This window comes from Rosa chinensis, chromosome 6 (genome assembly GCF_002994745.2).
Source record: "Rosa chinensis cultivar Old Blush chromosome 6, RchiOBHm-V2, whole genome shotgun sequence".
Classification (NCBI taxonomy): Eukaryota; Viridiplantae; Streptophyta; class Magnoliopsida; order Rosales; family Rosaceae; genus Rosa; species Rosa chinensis.
Window position 1 is genome coordinate 12,485,582 of NC_037093.1, and position 19,724 is coordinate 12,505,305.

At 39.7% G+C, this 19,724-nt stretch overlaps 1 protein-coding gene across 1 annotated transcript; it reads left to right on the forward strand.

The window, feature by feature from the left end:
• Positions 1-262: 262 nt before the first annotated feature.
• LOC112170832 (receptor-like protein 33) lies at positions 263-16,226 on the forward strand. Its single transcript, XM_024308121.2, has 3 exons — positions 263-597; positions 12,148-12,322; positions 12,750-16,226. Exons 1-3 carry the CDS (start codon positions 263-265, stop codon positions 15,123-15,125), a joined length of 2,886 nt encoding a protein of 961 aa, XP_024163889.1. The 3' UTR covers positions 15,126-16,226.
• The last annotated feature ends 3,498 nt before the right edge of the window (positions 16,227-19,724 follow it).

The following is a 19,724-nucleotide window of genomic DNA, read 5'->3' on the forward strand; positions in this document are numbered from 1 at the left end:
GCTTTCAGGTTCGGTGGGGTTATCTCTGGGCTCTGGCGTTTGTTACAGGAAAGATTATAGAAGATCGGATTAGTGATTCTAGAAAATGCCCAGCCAACCGCCCAGTCTGCCCAGGCCTCCCGCCTAAAATCCCAGTGCCCAGAGGCTCCTATTATGCATTACTTGAGGCGGAGAGGTGCCGCCCAGCGCCTAAGGGTAGCCTAGGCGGGCTAGGCGGTCGGGTTTGGATTTGGTGAGGCTGATTGGGGGTTTGTTACCTCAGATGGAGGAACGCGCAGGTGGTTTGGCCATGTTCGCGGAGCCGTGTTTTGAATGGTGTGATTTGGATTTGACTTGGTCAATGCCGGCTCGGAGACATACTGCGGTGGTGGGCAGTAGCGATTGTGGCTCGAAGACGGTGCTAGGTGTTTCTGGTGGTTCGATCGGGCGAGATGGTTTGCACTCTCCTTTGCGCAGTGACGATGACTTTGGTGTCTATATGAACTGCAATCGACACTTTGCAGCGACTTGGTCAAATCATGTCACAGTTGGATGCCAAGGAGGCTATTACAGGGACACGCCGAAGGATGTTACAGCGGCGGTGGAGGTGGCAGTGCTGTGACTGAGCCTGATTTTTACCCAATTAAGATTTGTCCTAGTTGGGCTTGTTGGGCCGGGTTCTGGTCTGCTAGGACTTCAAGTTGGGCCTATTGGGTGTTGTTGTGGGCTTGGACGTCTTGGGCTTATAGATTTTTATACTGTTATTTTTTATTTCAGTTTTGGGTCTCCATTATTTTTTATGACAAGATGATGTACACTCCCCCCCCAATTTTCAGAGGGCTTATTTTTTTTGTTTTTCGCGTAGTTATAAAAGATGGGTGTACTAAGAGTATGCTAGTTGTAGCATACCTGTGGGAGGAGTATTTTAGAGTAGTGTGCTCTAAGTAATGACTTTTTCTAACAAAGTCATTATTGTACTGCGTGCTGAACTATTAAAGGATAACATTTTTGCCTCATAATTGTAAAGGATTTTTCCAATAAGAGTGATAACAAGCTAGTGTGGTTTGGTGACGAAAAATTCAGTTGAGGATTTTGACTCGCTAATGGATGCGGGCTGAAGCGGGAGCTGACGGAGATCGATCGAGAGGCTTCCATTGAGCGTTGACTCGAAGTCTGACAGTCGGCTCGAGGAGGAGAGGAGGTACCTGCAAAAAACCCTCTGATGCCTATGTCATTACGTTTCTTAGTAGTGTAGTAAGAAGAGTCGGAATAAGATGGTTTACCTGAACGTCAAACCTTTTTTTATATAGGTGACAACATACTTAGAGGACAAGCCGTCATTATTCTGAGTTTAATGGCTGCATTTACGTACATACTTATGACGATGATTATTGCTGTACTAATTGCGTAACCGCCACTGCCCTTAAAGCCCCCATAAACTTCGTACTTACTGCTGTAATGATCGTCATATTTATAGTCGTAATGAAGACCGCATTCATAGCTGATCATAATTGCATTCTTATTTGACTACTCCAGCAATGAGCCACTCTGAAGTTCTACATTATCTTTCAAAAAAATTAACACAATACATGAACTTGTAATCTCAACCAAAAATATGTACATGTCTTTACATCCACCATTAGTCAATGTGATTTTGGTCAAATTTAGAAGGGCAAATCTGTCTATTATTGATGAAAAAAACACAAAAAAGAAGAAGAAGAAGAAGAAGAAGAAGAAGGAGAAGAAGAAGAAGAAGAAGAAGGAGAAGAAGAAGAAAGAGAACGAAGAAGAAGGAGGAGAAGAACATCAGATTTGGGTATCCTAATAAAACCTTGATATTGAGGAGGAGGGAGGGAGGGAGGGAGAAAGAAGGAGGATGAGAAGAAAATTAGATTTGAGTGTCCAAATCAAACCTTGATATTAGGGAGGGAGGGAGGAGGAAGAAGATGAAGAAGAAGAAGGAGAAGAAGAAGGAAAGAGAATAAGGAGGAGGAGGAGAAGAAAATTAGATTTAGGTGTCCAAATCAAACCTTGATATCGGGTAAGGAGGGAGGAAGAAGGAAGAGGGAGGAGGAGAAGAAGAAGAAGAAGAAGAAAAAGAAGAAGAAGAAGGAGAAAGGGTACCCAGATTTGGGTGTCCGAGAGAGAGAGAGAGAGAGAGAGAGAGAGAGAGAGAGAGAGAGAGAGAGAGAGAGAGAGAGAGAGAGAGAGAGAGAGAGAGAGAGATGAGAGATGAGAATATTAAATTACTCTTTGAAAATTGAATAATTGCATAAGGTTAACAGTGTTATTGACGCCATATATAAAAAGCAGGTCAGGTTTTGAAAGTCATGTACCGTTTTGATTTTTTTTTTTTTAATATACCGAATTTGTCATGGACTGTTGTTACCTAAATCAGTATATGTCCTCAACTTGTCTAGTAATGTTTTGGCAGGCAAAATCCCATTACAATATGTCCTTAACTTGTTCTGGTGGTCACAAATGTCAACTTGTACGGCACTCTGTCAAGATTAGTAGTGGCCTTGATAAAGCTATAATCTAACCATCCATTTATGTCGGTGCAAGTGCACTTCGATGCACTGAATCCTCCAAAACATGGGGGAGGATTCAGTGCACCGACATGCACTTGCACCGACGTGCACTTGCACCGACATAAATGGATGGTTAGATTATATTAAATACACTCTTAGGTAATTAATAAAAATATTAATTATAAATATCAAGGGTTGAGATCATCTTAGAAGTGTTGGGTCATTTGCACCGTCAATGCATAGAATAATTTCCATTAAAACATACATGCAAAATGATCCAAAAAGTCTAGAGGAGTGAACATTTATTCTTGGAAACCCGTAGAGCACTGTGTTGTGAGTGTGACTCATCGTTGTCATCATCTTTTTTATGTCGAAATTCATGTTCTCTCCGGTCTTCTCTACTTGGCTGTTAATTCCACTACTGAATGGGCACTGAATTTCACGCTCTGTCTCGTCTTTTTTTAATTTCTGCACATTAGTCTCCTTCAATTGGTTATGGATAGATCGGGAAAGACTTGAAAATCAAGTAATCTAATAGAGGCTTTTTCCCACGATATCTATCGCTAAAATCTAAGAATTCCTTAGCGTCTCTAAAGGGGCATATTGAATGCAAAAGTTCTCTGATTAATCCTGAAGCAATTTCACAGTTATATGTCTTAATCAGTGGGTTTGATATTGCTTTATATGAGTTACAACTACTATTTGACTCCGATGAGCTGAGGGAATTATGCTCTTTCTAACATGACTCAAAAACTGAGACTGCATGACTTAATTGGTGTTTCTTTGGTCAATATGCAAAATAAAGAAGGAAATTGCATGATTTTTTTTTTCTTTTTTTCTTTTGCACTACACAGAGAAACTCTCAGCATGAAGTGTGTTAGCTGCAACTAATCATAGCGATTGAAATAGAAACCTAGTGGAGGCTTTTTTAGGTGTTGTGATTCGAGATGCGTATGAGGTCGATTTTCTGGGTTGAACTTCAAGTTTAGACATATTGTTATAACTGGTGTCATGGTATGGTTTAATTTAATTTTTTTGTTCTGTATTTGCCACAAATATCTTGGAGGTTTGATGAAGTATTTTGATCTTCCATATCAACACTTACATCAACTGAATGAAAGTATTAGGAAAGCGACATTGAATAAAAGGCTAGGGTTATTATCATAAATGGTACCTGAACTTATCCTCTATCTTATCGATAGTACCTGAACTTCAATTTTGATCACAACCAGTACCTAAACCTTTCAATTTCATTTCAAATAGTACCTATCACTAATTTCTGTTAATGTTCTGTTAAAAACTAATATGTGCAAAACGCATGACCTATATTCAAGAGTAGTTTGACGAAAATACCCATTTAAATAATTTTGTTTACTAGATATTTTGATTAATTAATAAGTTAATAAAAATAGAAGTTCAATTAAAAATGCATCTCTACCCTCTTATGAAAATAAAATTTAAAAACAAGATCTCAACAAAAATAAAATTGTTTTATAGATATAGACAAAATATTTCAAATAAAACTATAAAACTTTTTTTTTTGGACAAACTATAAAACATTTAAAGCAAAAAACTTATAAAAGCTTTCATAATTTTTTTTTTTTTTCTATCATTCATATTTTTATTGAAGTTGAAAGTTTTTCCTTTTGATAGTCTCATTTTTTATAGCCACAATATAAGTGAAAATAAGTGATATCACAAAGAAAAAAAGAAGGTAATTTTACAAATTTATCCTTGAAAAATGAGTCACATGTTTGACACATGTCAGTTTTTAACGGAACATTAACGAAAATTAGTGATAAGTACAATTTGAAATAAAATGGAAAAGTTCAGGTATTGGTTGTGATCAAAATTGAAGTTCATGTACCATCGATAAAATAGATGATAAGTTCAGGTAACAAACTTGAATAAAAATAGCCTTTACATAAATATAGATGGGAAAGACTTGCAAGTCAAGCCAGCCATATATGCCCAAATCTCATGGAGGTTTCTCCCACGAAAAGCCTGGTTTGGGAGTAATATATAAAGCACACTGCATGATGCCAAGAGAAATATTAATTAAATTTTTTTACTCATTACCTTTCAATAACAGTTTCTTTATCTGCTATCACTTGGTCCAAAAAGTTGCCATTCTCAGCTTTGTCTGCTTTTAATTTTGATCAGTTTAGTTCTGGTTATAGTAGGGGCTTTAGGTTATAATTTATTTTAAGAAATTTTGTTATTCACAGTAAACATACATTATGGAATATGGAGGTCCTTTTAACCATTGTTTCTAGTCATGATCTAGGACTCAAGATATTGCCTAATAAAGAGGCAAATTAAACTATTTGGGAAAAGTATCTCGAAGTGAAACCTCTGAATGTAGATTTGGGTGAAGAGAACTCCCCACAAGGTGAATCAGGATGAGGAGAAATCCTCTCAAGCGAATCTAGGTGAAGTAATTCCCTAAATGCAAATTTATGTAAGGAGAGATCTCGTTAAGGCAAGTATGAGTGAGGATAAATCTCCTCAAAGCAAATTTGGGTGAGGAGTATTTTCTTCGAGGAAAATCTGAGTGAGGAGTGGAATCCAAGTGAGGAGAAATTCGCTCAAGACGAATCTAAGTGAGGAGAATTCATGATGGAGCAATTTCAACAAAAGAAAACAAACTTGATGGAGCCATGTTTCAAAAAGTAACTCACTGTAGTTCAAAAACTTGGTAGAACCACTTAGAGTCTCTTTTTGGATGTAAATGAAGTTGACATTCATATCCATTTATATGTAAATTCAATAAATTGACTCTTTCAGAAAAGATATATTATTCAGAATATCCCTGATATTTCTGATATCTCATTTTTACAAAGTTCTGATAGATATGTAAAACCAATATTTTAATTCTTAATTAAGACATACATGCAAAATGATTCAAAAATTCTTGAATATGAGTGAACATTTATTCATGGAAACCTGTAGAGCACGGTGTTGTGAGTGTGATTCATCTTAGACCAAAAAAAAAAAGAAGAAGAGTGTGACTCATTGTTGCCGTCATTGTTTGTAAGTCGAAATTCATGTTCTCTCTAGTTTTCTCTACTTGGCTCTTAATTCCACTACTGAATGGCCACTAAAATTTCACGCTCTCTCCAGTCTTCTCTTCACTTCTGCACATTAGTCTCTTTCCTTCCAGTTGGTTATGGATAGATCGGGAAAGACTTGAAAGTCAAGCAATCTCATGGAGGCTTTTCCCACGATATCTATCACTAGAATCTAAGAATTCCTTAGGGTCTGTAAATGGGCATACTGAATTAACGCAAAAGTTGTTAGATTAATCCTGAAGTAATTCCACAGTAATTATATGTCTTAATGAAAGGGTTATCGAACCCTTTATCTCTTTTCATCAACCAAAAAGGCAAAGCTTATTAACCCTTAATTATATGGTGTTCAATGTATCTGCCATCATCAACTCAGGGCCTACGAGCATTCACATATTTTTGTTCTAAGTGATCATATATATGTTTGAGAATGAAAGGACGTTTTGCCCAAAAAGGTGATAGAGATGCCTGTGGATGAAGGCCTTAAGGACCACACAACATTGACATATGCGTGTGATTGAAGATGAGAGACTAATAAGCGACAGAGAACTAGACAAAAAGTCCTCAAGGTCTATAATATCACTGGTTTGCAAATTGCAGACTGACTTTAGAGTTTGGAGGTCGAACCAGATCGAAGAAGATTCAAACCCAAAATTGCTCATCTCTTTTCTTATCTCCCAATTAGGCAGGCACTTGTTACAACAACTATTTGACTCTAATGAGCTGAAGGAATTATGCTCTTTCTAACATGACTCAAAAACTGAGGCTCTTGTACATGCAACTTAATTAGAGTTTCTTTGGTCAATATGCAAAATAAAGAAGGAAATTGCATGATTTTTTTTTTCCTTTTGCACTACACAGAGAAACCCTCAGCATGAAGTGTGCTAGCTGCAACTAATCATAGCGATCAAAATAGAATCCCACGGAAGGCTTTTCAGGTGTTGTGATTCGAGATGCGTATGAGGTCGATTTTCTCGGGTTGAACTTCAAGTTTAAACATATTGCTATTACTTGGGTCATTAGTAGAAGGTATGTCAGGCAAATTAAATCACTATATGTCCTCAACTTGTCCAGTAATGTTTCGGCAGGCAAAATCCCATCATTATATGTCCTTAACTTGTTCTGGTGGTCACAAATGTCAACTTGTATGATACTTTGTCAAGATTAGTAGTGGCCTTGATAAAGCTATATCCATAAGATTAAAACTAAGGATTGAAATATTGCGCTATGTCTCTCGATATCTCCCTTTTTGAAGGGATTGATAAATCATAGGGGGAAAATATCTTATCGTCCACCATTTCTGCGAGATTTCTCCGATATCATCAAATATCCTCGATATCTAAGATATGACTAAATTCAGTTTGCCCTCAAACTTTAGGGTAAACAATAGTTTGGACCATGATATTTTTTTTAATCACGATCATCCTTACACTTTCAAATTACATCTCTCAAGTCTAAAACTCAAAAATATCTCCATTTGTGATGTCACATGCTGACTTGGCACCGACATGTGGGCTTACTTTTCAGATTTTGACCCTAAATTTAGATGAAATGTCCAAACTACCCTTAAAACCTTCTCTCTTCCAAGACCTCTCTCTCTCTCTCTCTCTCTCTATGTGGTTTCAGATGGAAGCCGAGATCCTAGCCCAGCTTCTCCTCCTCAATCCAATATCAGAAAATTCACCACATTGAATGAAGAAGGCAACATCCAGCTTAAACAATCGCAAACTTCGTCACTTCGGAGTACAAATACTTCACCCCATTTTCCTTTAAGAACTCCTCAATATTCTCCTTAGCTCCATCAGGATCAAGACTATCGCACTCAATCTCATCCACCTCCAATTTCAGCCATTTTCATTCATACACATCCCTCACATTCCCAAACCCTCTCATCACCATAAACCACAAATTGCTCTCTCACCCTCCTCAAAACCCTTAACTCTGTCGCCATCAACTTCTCCGGCTCGGCAGCGCATCTCAGTCCAATCGCCGGGTCCAGCTTTATCTTGTTCTCCTCCACTCAATAGACATTATCGACCAGCACTATTGGAGAAAAGATTCTCCTGGCAGTGATTCCTGAGGTGGAACGGCGCCAGCAGGGTGGTGACTGGATCGTGGGCAGCGGCTACCAGTCGAGTCAGCCCTTCGCTGCTGCATTGACAATCACCAATGCGCCCTTGCCTGTATCCCTTGTCCCTAGCCTGCGCCAAGCCTAAGCCCGCCAGACATAGCTCCAGCCACTGTACACCTACTCCGGAGCACGCACATACCCAGTCAATCAGAGCCTGAAATACAACCCCAATTCCATCCCTAAATCTGTTGCGGACTTCTGCCCCATCGATCAGATCCGGCCACCAAATCTCATGCCCATTTGTTTCAAACCATTTTGGAATTGAGGATGGATTTATGGTGGAATCGAAGAGAATTTGGTGGTGGAGAACTGGAAGAAAGAAAATGGGAAAGTCGTATTCGCCGAAGGGAGAGAGAGGCTTAAGGAGAGAGGGTTTTGAGGGGTAGTTTGGACACTCGTCTAAATTAAGGGTCAAAATCTGAAAAATTGGCTCTCATGTCGGTGCCAATTGTTAGCGGTATGACGTCACAAATGGAGATATTTTTGAGATTTGGACTCGGGTGAAGTAATTTGGAAGTGCAGGGATGATCAGACTAAAAAAAATATCAATGACTAAATTAATGTTTGCCCTAAAGTTTGAGGGGGCAAACTGAATTTAGTGCTATAAGATATTTAGAATATATCCCGATAAAATGATGAAATATCTATAAAATCTGATTGGGAAAAAAAAAAAAAAACTCAGTTATTCACAGTAAACATGCATTATGGAATATGGAGGTCATTTTAACCACGGTTTCTAGTCATGAGGATTCATGATATGGCCTAATAAAGAGGCAAATTAAACTATTTGGGAAAAATACCTCAAAGTGAAACCTCTGAATGCAAGTTTGGGTGAAGAGAACTTCCCACAAGGCGAATCTGGATGAGGAGAAACCCTCTTAAGGAGAATCTAGGTGAGAGATAATTACCTAAATGTAAATCTTTGAGGAGATATCTCGTTAAGGAAAATATAGGTGAGGAGAAATCTCCTCAAAGCAAATTTAGGTGAGGAGAATTCCCTTCGAGGAAGTTCGAGTGAGGAGTGAAATCTAGGTGAGGAGAAATTCCCTTAAGAAGAATCTAAGTGAGGAGAATTCATGACGGAGCAATTTCAGCAAAAGAAAACAAACTTGATGGAGCCATGTTTCAAAAAGTAACTCATTGTAGTTCAAAAACTTGGTGGAACCACTTAGAGTCTCTTTTTGGATGTAGATGAAGTTGACATATCTATTTATATGTAAATTCAATATATTGACTATTTAGACTATTTCAAAACAAATATATTTTTCAGAGTATCTCTATCTGATATATCCCCGATATTTTCAATATCTCCTTTTTTCAGAGTTCCGTTAGATATGTAAAAACCAATACTTTAACCCTTGATTAAAACATACATGCAAAATGATCCAAAAAGTCTATAATACGAGTGAACCTTTATTCATGGAAATCCATAGAGCAAGGTGTTGTGAGTGTGACTCATCGTTGTCATCATCGTTTGTAAGCCGAAATTCATGTTCCCTCCGGTGTTCTCGATCTACTTGGCTCTTAATTCCATTACTGAATGGCCACTGAAATTTCACGCTCTCTCCAGTCTTCTCTTAATTTATGCACATTAGTCTCTTTCCCACTAGTTGGTTATGGACAGATTGGAAAAGACTTGAAAGTCGAGCAATCTCATGGAGGCTTTTTCCACGATATCTATCACTAGAATCTCAGAATTCCTTAGCCTTTCTAAAGAGGCATACTGAATGCAAAAGTTCCCTGATTAATCATGAAGTAATTCTATAGTTATATGTTTTAATGAAAGAGATATTACTTTATTCGAGTTACAACTACTATTTGACTCTGACTCAAAAACTAAGCCCCTTGCACATGCAACTTAATTAGAGTTTCTTTGGTTAATATGCAAACTGAAGAAGGAAATTGCATGATTTTTTTTTCTTTTGCACTACACAGAGAAACCCTCAGCATGAAGTGTGTTAGCTGCAACTAATTATTGCGATTGAAATAGAATCTCGGGAAGGCTTTTTAGGTGTTGTGATTCAAGATGTGTATGAGGTCGATTTTTTGGGGTTGAACTTCCAAGTTTAAACATATTGTTATAACTGGTGTCAATCGTGTCATTAGTAGAAGGTATGGTTTAATCTATTTATTTTTGTTCTGTATTTCGAGAAATTTTTAGGTGCTACTGTCAAACCAGCTGGGATTGCTAGTTGGTTTGACGCTGAGTAATGTTTTGACACGTGGATTTTTGCATAACACAAATAAAAGTCAGTTTTTCAGTTCTTTTGTGAAAGGACCCTTTTGGGTCTTTGTTATCATCGATCTGGGTTTTTTGTCAATGGCTACTGTGATGCATATCCTCATCTTGCTTATCCATTAATTGAGGTTTCTTTTGCAAATTTGGTGGAAGCAATTGGAATCTGGTTCTTTGACCAATTGGAATTGGAGGCACAGCTTTGCAGTTAAGGCTTTAAACAATATAATGAAACTGGATTTGGTGAAACTCTACATCTACAGGTGAATGAATTTAATTCTTATTGATTGGATTATTGTTTGTTTATCAAATAACAATCAACACTACTCGTATATCCCTATTGTTAATTTCTATATTGGACCAACTTCTGGAGTTATATATATTTGACAATTTATCGTTGATCTCAAGCGATGTATTGGTACAAATCCCGTAAAGAATAGATTTTGGTGCTGTTGGTCACAACAACCATTGCTAAATGTATGACTGTTTCAAGATGATTTTGAGGAGAACTAAATATTGATTGCGACCTGATGTTGAAAAGGGAATAAAGATCTGGAAGTTGGAAGATGACGATGAACAAAGCAGAGAGGGAGAGTCTAAAACTGTCTTTCTACAAATATTATAAGTTAATTAAATATTTATTGAGACCACGTGTCAAAATATTAGTGGGGCGTCAGATCAGCTGGCAATCCCAGCTGGTTTGACGGTAGCACCTAAAAATTTCTCCTGTATTTCACACAAATGTCTTGGAGGTTTGATGAAGTATTTTGATATTCCATATCAACACTTACATCAATTGAGTAAAGTACTAGGAAACCGACATTGAATAAAATAACCTTTACAAATGGAGAAGACTTGATAGTCAAGCAACTACAGATCCAGGCCCGGCCTTGGGAAATTCAAGGCCTGGGGCGAAGAATAATATTGGGCCCTTTATATAAAAAAAAATTCAAAAATATTTCATATTAATGAAAAAATTGGGCCCATGATGACACATCCCTCTCTCTCTCTCTCTCATGACTTTGTCTCTCATAGTGTTGGGCCTTTTTTGGACAACTTTTGCATTTTTGATGTACTGTAGCCTCTCAAACAACATTTTTTTTTTATCCATCTACATTGGGCCCTGGGCCATCACCCTGCCTGCCCTGGGCTAGGGACGGGCCTGTACAGATCTCATGGAACCCTTATTCCACGGTACCACTGAAGCCACCATGTCCGTTACCATAATACCATCACCTCTATTAGCGTATAAGAAGGGGTATCCAAAAATCACCTCATCTTTTTTAAAAGGATGACGTAACTCAAATTACAGACCATCAGAAATCAAATGATATCTGACAGTTTTACTAACCCCATAACTTATCTCAGCTCATTCTAATGCATCTACCTTGCCAAAAAAAAAATTACTAGAAAAAGAAGCAATTTCAACCATCAAAATATATGTAGGGTCTAACTTAGTTCCATGAACTAGCTATCTAAATATTAGAATTTTCAACACCTTCCAACCCAGAAAAGATGAGCTATTTAAATGATGTTTCTTCGTGATAGAGTTATATTTCCAGTATGTCACAATTATGTCAAACCCAATGGAGTAGCCAGTTGAGCACTCTTTGCTAATTGGGCATGTTAGACTACATAGAATTTGGGGTTCAGACTCTATGTCCCCCCTTTTTATATTCTGGAGGTTCATTAAACAAGGCTTGAGGGTAGCCACACCAACAGCCTTTAAGGGAAAAAAAAAAAAAAAAAAAAAAACTTCCAACCCAGAAATTCAACATTAATAATTGAACCTACAGTCCAGTAGTGTGACTGCGACTCTCATGGTCATTGTCGGGCCAAAGTCTTTTGCATTCAATCATACATATAAAATTTTGTTTTTCTGTGGTTAGTAATCTCGTGGAGTTTTCCGATTCCACCTTACAATAGCCATCAAAACCATTAAGAGCTAGTTCTTGACTTAACCAAGACGTCTCCGAAAGGCTAATCCAAAGTGAAAACTTGGCTACGTTTCTTCCTTTCCTTAGTCACACTCTGTGTTAGTAGCATCATCATCCCACTAGTTCATAGCAAGTGTAATCCAGAACAGCAACTATCATTGCTTCATTTCAAGAGCAGCCTTTTATTCAAATCCTCTCTTTCTTCCAAGCTTATTACCTGGAATTCAAGTACCGATTGCTGTTCTTGGGTCGGCGTTACTTGCAGCACCAATGGCAGTGTTCTGGGTCTTGACATCAGCAGCGAATCAATCTCAGGTGGGATTGACAATTCCAGCAGTCTCTTCCATCTTCAGCATCTACAAAGCCTCAATTTGGCGGACAACGAACTTGGCAACGGCTTATCAATTCCATCTGCAGTCGGGGCAGCTCATGAATTTGAGGTATCTAAATTTATCTGAAAATGCTTATTCAGGGAAAATTCCAATTGAGATTTCACGTTTGACGAGGTTGGTAGTTCTTGATATTTCTGGAAGATTTTTTTTGGACGCTCAGTTAAAACTTGAGATCCCAAATTTACACATGCTGGTAGAGAACCTCACACAGCTTACAAAGTTATATCTTGATGATGTCCAAATATCAGCACATGGAAGTGAGTGGTGCCAAGCCATATCATCTTCCCTTCCCAACCTCAGGGTGTTGAGCTTGTCCCATTGTAATCTTTCAGGCCTTTTTCACGAATCCCTTGCTAAGCTTCAGTCTTTATTAGTGATTCAATTGAGTTTCAACAATATCTCTGCGCCAGTTCCAAGATTCTTTGCCAACTTTTCAAACTTGACATCCTTGATTCTCAAAGATTGTAATTTGCAGGGAACATTTCCTAAAGAGGTCTTTCAGCTATCTTCTCTTCAAAGTATTGATCTTTCGCATAATGAAGGACTTCATGGTTCCTTGCCAGAATTTCCAAACAATGGATCTCTTCAGAACTTGGATTTAAGTGTGACAAGTTTTTCAGGATCATTACCAGACTCTATTGGCAACCTCAAAATGTTGTCAACCATATACATCCATGACAACAATTTTACTGGATCAATCCCCATTTCAATGACAAACCTTACGCATTTGCGTTTTTTGGAGATGTATGTAAACAACTTTGAAGGTTCAATTCCGTCATTCAGTGGGGCCAAGAATCTAGAAGGAATAGATCTCTCTTCAAATGGTCTAACAGGTAATATTAATTGCACCTACTGGGGAAACCTTACTAAACTCAGCTATATTGCCTTGGGAGACAATATGCTCAATGGGAATATTCCATCGTCTTTGCTTTCTCTTCCGTTGCTGAGAAATCTAGATCTTTCCTGGAACCAGTTCTTTGGTCAATTTCCTGAAACTTCTAATCTTTCATCCTACTTCATCAAAGATCTTGATTTGAGTATAAACAATCTGGAAGGGCCAATACCTATGTCTATCTTTAATTTACAAGGTCTTAGAACTCTTGATCTTTCTTCAAACAATTTCAGTGGCTCATTTTCTCTGGATAGTCTTCAACATCTGAGAAATCTTTATTTTCTTGATCTTTCACACAATAGCTTGTTTCTTAGCCATGGTGCTACCAATTACTCATATTCTTCCTTTCCTCAATTTCAAGACTTGAGGTTGGCTTCGGGAAAGTTGAGAACATTCCCTGATTTCTTGAGAAATCAATTCAAATTAGAGGTTTTGTATCTTTCAGATAACCAGATACAGGGCAAGATACCCAATTGGATTTGGAGGTTCAATAATCTGTTTGACCTAAACCTTTCATGCAACTCTCTAGAAACTCTAGAAGGTCCTACAATCAATCTCACTTCTATGGCATTCCTTGACCTTCATTCTAACCAGCTTCATGGGAAAATCCCAATTTCATCATCACCTAACATGTATTATCTAGATTACTCTAGGAATAACTTCAGCTCTACCATACCGACTTCCATTGCTGATCTGCTGCCTAACACTCGATTCTTCTCTATTTCAAGCAACAACCTTCAGGGGATCATTCCAGGATCAATATGCAATTCACATAACCTTGAGGTTCTTGATCTGTCCAATAATTCCTTGAGTGGCACGGTTCCTCACTGCTTGACTACATTGAGCACTCTTTCAGTACTTAATTTAAGAAGAAACAATCTTACAAATGTAGACAGGTTGTCTCACAATTGCAGTTTGCGAACTCTAGACATCAGTGAAAATCATATACAAGGTCAGCTTCCAAAATCACTCGTAAACTGCCCTCAATTAGAGGTTTTGAACCTTGGAAAGAATCAAATAACAGGTCCATTTCCATGCTTTTTGAAGAACACATCTACCCTGCGTGTCCTTGTCTTGCGATCCAACAAACTCTATGGAGGCATTGGATGTCCCAAGATTAAAGGCACTTGGCCGATGCTTCAAATTATAGACCTAGCTCACAACAATTTTAGTGGAAATGTACCAGGGAGAGATTTGACAACTTGGCAGGGAATGATGACTAATGAAGATGTTGCCTCATCAGAGCTCAATCACCTTCAATTTCAGGACAATGGAACTGGTGGCATTTATTATCAGGATACAATTACAGTTACCAACAAAGGTATAGAGATGGAGCTGGTAAAGATTTTAACAGTCTTCACCTCGATTGACTTCTCATGCAACAAGTTTACCGGATCAATACCTGAGGAAATTGGAGAACTCAAATCACTACTAGTCCTCAACTTGTCAAATAATGCTTTCACAGGTGCAATTCCACCATCAATGAGTAACTTGAGTGAGCTAGAGTCTTTAGACCTCTCACAAAACACCCTGAGCGGTCAAATTCCACCACAGCTTACAAAACTCACTTTCCTTTCATTCTTGAATCTCTCATACAATCAAATGGTCGGCAGGATTCCAAGCAGCAATCAATTTTCAACATTTCCAAAATCTTCCTTTGAAGGTAACAAAGATTTATTCGGACCTCCTTTGACTGAAGATAACACAACACGGTTTTCACCACCAGCATCGATAAAAAGCCATAGAGATGAGATTGATTGGAATCTGATTACAGTTGAGGTTGGATTCACATGTGGGTTCGGAATTGCCATTGGCTCACTTTTGTTTTGCAAGAAATGGAGGAAATGGTATTACAGAGCTATGTATAATATCCTTCTAAAGATATTTCCACAGCTGGAAGAAAGATTTGGTGATCACAGAAGACATGTTTGCTTAAGTCAAAGGTACTGGAGGCGATGAAATGGTCGTGAAAAACAATGCACCTGACTCTGGCTTGCTTATAAGGAATAAGGTATGTGCTTTTTTGTGCTTTGTGATCTGTATCTTTCATGTATGTTGGGCTGGCTTGTTCAACTTGTAATGTGTGCAGAAATGTGTTCTAGGGAAGAAATTATGTGCAATATGTTGGGCTGGCTTTCTATATATGTGCATGTGAATTTGATATGTGAAGAAATGTGTTCTAGTTGTCACGTTTGTTCTCATCAATTGCCATGGTAACATTTTTGTAATACTATTAAGGGTGGTAATTGCAGCTAATTTCCTTCGTATTTTTGTGGTCGTACTGAAATGTACCGAACTCCAAACTTTGAATAATCATTTCAAATCTGCATTAAAGAGTCCCATAAGACAATGAACAAAATTGCAACTAACAAGTTGTGATGGGGGATAAGGTGGTGTTAATTATTGGTAATTTAGCAACATCGCTTGCAAGGGCTATTATACTTAAGCTTTAGATCGAGTTTTACCTGTGACCCAGAAATTCAACATTAGCATTTCTAACCGGGAACCTCGAGAACTGATAAACATCATCTACTTTGTGATTATATTTTCCGCATTTTTGTTTCTTACAGTTTTCTTTCTTACACTTGAGTACTGTTTCCTGTGGTAACTTGTATTCAATAATTTTTTTCTTATGTGTGCTGAATGTTCGAGGATGGGAGAGGAAAAACCACAGTAAAAAACAAGAAAAGTGTTTGGTCTTATTGCTCTGTTTTCTCTGTTCTTATCAAACAACTAATTCCATTTACAGCAGCAATCTTCTTATGTTTATCCAATATCAATCATTTCCTCTATTTCTTCCAATTCTCACTTTTCATGGTCAAAATCTTCGTCTGTGTAAATTATTTTTGTACTTATTCTATTTCCTAATTTAAGAATCAAAACTGTAATAAAGTTATTAGAGGAGAAACTTTTGAGTATTTTGGTGCATAGTTTCCTCAAATGTGTAACTTAGTATTTTAGGAAAATTCTACAATGTGTTAAATGTATGACATGCATATAATTACCTTAAAGTGGTAAAATGAGTCCTCAAAGTGATACACATAGTTGATGTTGTTTGAACCTAAATTTGGCAAGGCCCACATAGCAGAAAATTAAGCTAGGGCCCACAAGAGGTAGGACTGGGTCATGATGGGCGGTGATATAATAAGTATTTAGCCGAGGTCTGGCTCACTTCACTTCAGCTGAGGCCTGCTCACTTCACCTCAGCCGAGGCCTGGCTCAGACTCACTTCGCTTCAACCAAGGTCCGACTCACTTCACCTCAACCAAGGCCTGGTTCACTTCACCTCAGCCGAGGCCCAGCTCACTTCACCTCAGCCGAGGCCCGACTCACTTGAGTCGAGGTATCGTTTACTTGTGGCTGAGAATGTCCTATCCAATGCTCGTTTCAATTGGTCAGGGACGCTGATGGTAGGACATTATGAGAAGATAAAAGCTACTAAATGCCAAATTCTAGGTTCAGAGACGTTATAGCACTAATTGTGGCCATTACAAAAATAAGCATTGAAGAGTCATGATGGTTGATCTCCAGTTATGCACATCAAAAGAATTTTATTCTTAGAATTTAATTTGTAATCAATCTAGTCTTAACAATTAAAGCTGAGATTGTATTTGTTTTATTATCTTTATTATGTACTATAAAAGGGGCTGTAGACATCATTGTTAGAGATCCACGACCAAAAACAAAACAGCTGAATACAATTTCAACATTCTCAAATTCTCTAATCGTATCTCTGCACTCTATCAATTTACAATATCTCTCAGGTCATTTTACTTACTGGTATTGTACTTACATGAGCATTTGCCAAACATAATTAGCTATAATAAGCCACGCTCATGCTAGCCAGCGGTACCAACTCCCACTAGAGGAGTGACCCACGGAAGCACAGCCAAGCAGGCTACCGCCTGAGCCCCGGCTCACCCTCAGATCACCTCCGACCCGTCACGTCAAGATGGCATTAGAAGCTCTAGAAGCTAGGAACTGAAGCATATCAGTCCCACATCGAAAACATGTAAGAGATCAGCCTCTTCCCCACCTATAAAAGGTTCTCTCCTCTCTCCTCATTAATTACATATTTACTACTTACCTACTGTTATTCTATCAACACAAATACATTGACTGACTTAAGCATCGGAGAAGAGAAGACCGCCAAGCGCGGTCTCCCTTTGACGCCACTTTGTATTTTATTTGACAGATAGTGGAAGCTTTGAGAACATTGCAAGTAGCGGTCCGCCTATCGGACCTGCGTTAACCAAAATTAGGCATGGGAATGTTATTCAACAATGGTGGCACGGTTGACGCGCCACCATGAAATCCTAACAGTAGGAAACCATGCACCGCCACAAAACATTTTTGAGGACCCTAGGGATGAGGAGAAAAAATATGTAAAAAAGGAGCCTGTCAACCCAGAAACATCATTGAAGGTTATAAGCATTTCCGACGATCACCCTGAGCAGACAGTCCGCATAGGCGCTCATCTAGCCCCAGAGGTAGTGGTTGAACTCACTCAGTTCCTACGTGACAACGCCGCCGTCTTTGCATGGTCCTATGCTGATATGCCAGGCATCTCCTCTGAAATCATCACGCACAAGTTGAGCATAAAACCATCCTTCTATCCGGTCAAACAGCGGAGAAGAGCATTCGACGAAGAGAAATATCGTGCAATAGGGAAAGAAGTTGCCAAGCTTCAGAGCATTGGGTTCATCCGCCAAGTCAACTACTCTCAGTGGATTTCTGTTAATGTTTGTGACCGAGGGGTCTAATCAACGATAAATAAAGAGATAGAGAGAGAGACACACACACACACACACACAAGGAGTATAGTGGTTCGTCTCCCGCCTTAGCGGGAGACTACATCCACTTGAAAGCTTAACTATGTGTGTTGGGCCTTGCGGCCCAAGAGGATTACATAAGATGTAATGGGATGGCTTCTAAGTGTGAGGAGGGGTCCCTTTTATAGGTAAGGTTCCCTCTCACTTACATGTTCTTCAATGTGGGATGCAAACCTACTATTCTAGTGTAGAAAGGCCTATTATGGAGGCAACTTGGCAAGGCCGAGAAAGTGGCTTCCCGGCGAGGTATTGGCCGCTTCCGACTACCGTGGCGTAGCCTGAACATCGGGCTACAAGATGCAAGTCGTGGTTGGGTCCCACCATGGCTTGTGGGCCCCCAAAGAGGGTGTTACTTATGCTTGGTGATATAGCAAACTAATTTGCTAGTAGAGGTATCTACAAGTCCACTAAGTCCCCAAGTAAGAGGAGCTTCTTGGTTGGGGAGTTATAATCATGAAGTCATCAAGCATAAGCAACCAGGCGGCACGGAGTCCTTTCAAGTCCCCAAACTCCTTAAGCAAGAAGAGACTCGTTAACCTGCACAACAAAGACAAAAACATGAATATGGAGAATACTTGTTGTATTGAGCAACGTATGTGAGTTGCATTGATATGCATTGGCATATATTAATGTATGAGGTGCATGATACATATTGATGTATATATGTGAATGGCGCTATGTACGATCGATTATGGTGTATAAACTCGAGAACGCGCATGGTTGCATGAACATATCACGAATAAGCATATGAATTGCATATGAATGCGCATGGTGCTTGCAAGAAAACGAACGAGGTAGAGTAGACAAGGTTACGCTCGGTGTAAGTTGCATGAGTGCCGTGAAGGCAAACGACAAATGGTAGAAGAATTCAATATTCCATTAACGTGTACTATTTCGAGGGGATATGGGTGTAAAGCTCGAGAATGCCGGGAAGGCGCGAGCGGGAAGCTCAGGGGTGCCATGAAGGCGTGAGTGTGAAAGCTTGGGGTGCTGTAAAGGCGTGAGTGTGAAAGCTCGGGGGTGCCTGGAAGGCGTGAGCGGGAAGCTCGGGGGTGCCTGGGAAGGCGTGAGAGGAAAGCTCAGGGGTGCCGGGAAGGCTTGTGCTGAAACTCGTGAGTGGGAAGCTCGGGGGTACTGCGAAGGCGTGAGCGGAAGCTCGTGAACGAGAAGCTCGGGGTTGCCGCGAATGCATAAGCAGAAGCTCGTGGTTGTCGGGAAGGCATGAGCGGGATGCTCGATGGGTGCGGGAAGGTGTGAGCGAAAGCTTGTGGTTGCCGGGAAGGCATGAGCAGAAAGCTCGTGAGTGCGGAGCTCGGTGATGCCTCGGAGGCGTGAGCGGAAGCTTGTGAGTGAGAAGCTCGGGGGTTGCCGCTAAGGCATGAGCGGAAGCTCGGGGTTGCCTCAAAGTCGTGAGCGGAAGCTCGTGGTTGCTAGGAAGGCATGAGCGGGATGCTCGATGGGTGCCGGGAAGGCGAGTGGAAACTCTTGGTTGCCGGGAAGGCATGAGCGGAAAGCTCATGAGCGTGGAGCTCCGTAGTGCCGCGGAGGCATGAGAGGGAAGCTCGGGGGTTACCACTGAGGCATGAGTGGAAGCTCGTGAGCGGGAAGCTAGGGGTTGCCGCGAAGGCGAGAGCGGAAGCTCGTGGTTGCCTGGAAGGCATGAGCGGGATGCTCGATGGGTGCCGGGAAGGCTTGAGCAGAAGCTCGTGGTTGCCGGGAAGGCGTG

Excerpts from the sequence above, each read along its gene's own strand:
- LOC112170832 (XM_024308121.2), top strand. The coding sequence starts at position 263 with ATGGAGGAACGCGCAGGTGGTTTGGCCATGTTCGCGGAGCCGTGTTTT. Across the intron at positions 598-12,147 it reads GCGGTGGAGGTGGCAGTGCT|CACCAATGGCAGTGTTCTGG; the intron begins GTGACTGAGCCT and ends CGTTACTTGCAG. Across the intron at positions 12,323-12,749 it reads GGGCAGCTCATGAATTTGAG|GGAACATTTCCTAAAGAGGT; the intron begins GTATCTAAATTT and ends TGTAATTTGCAG.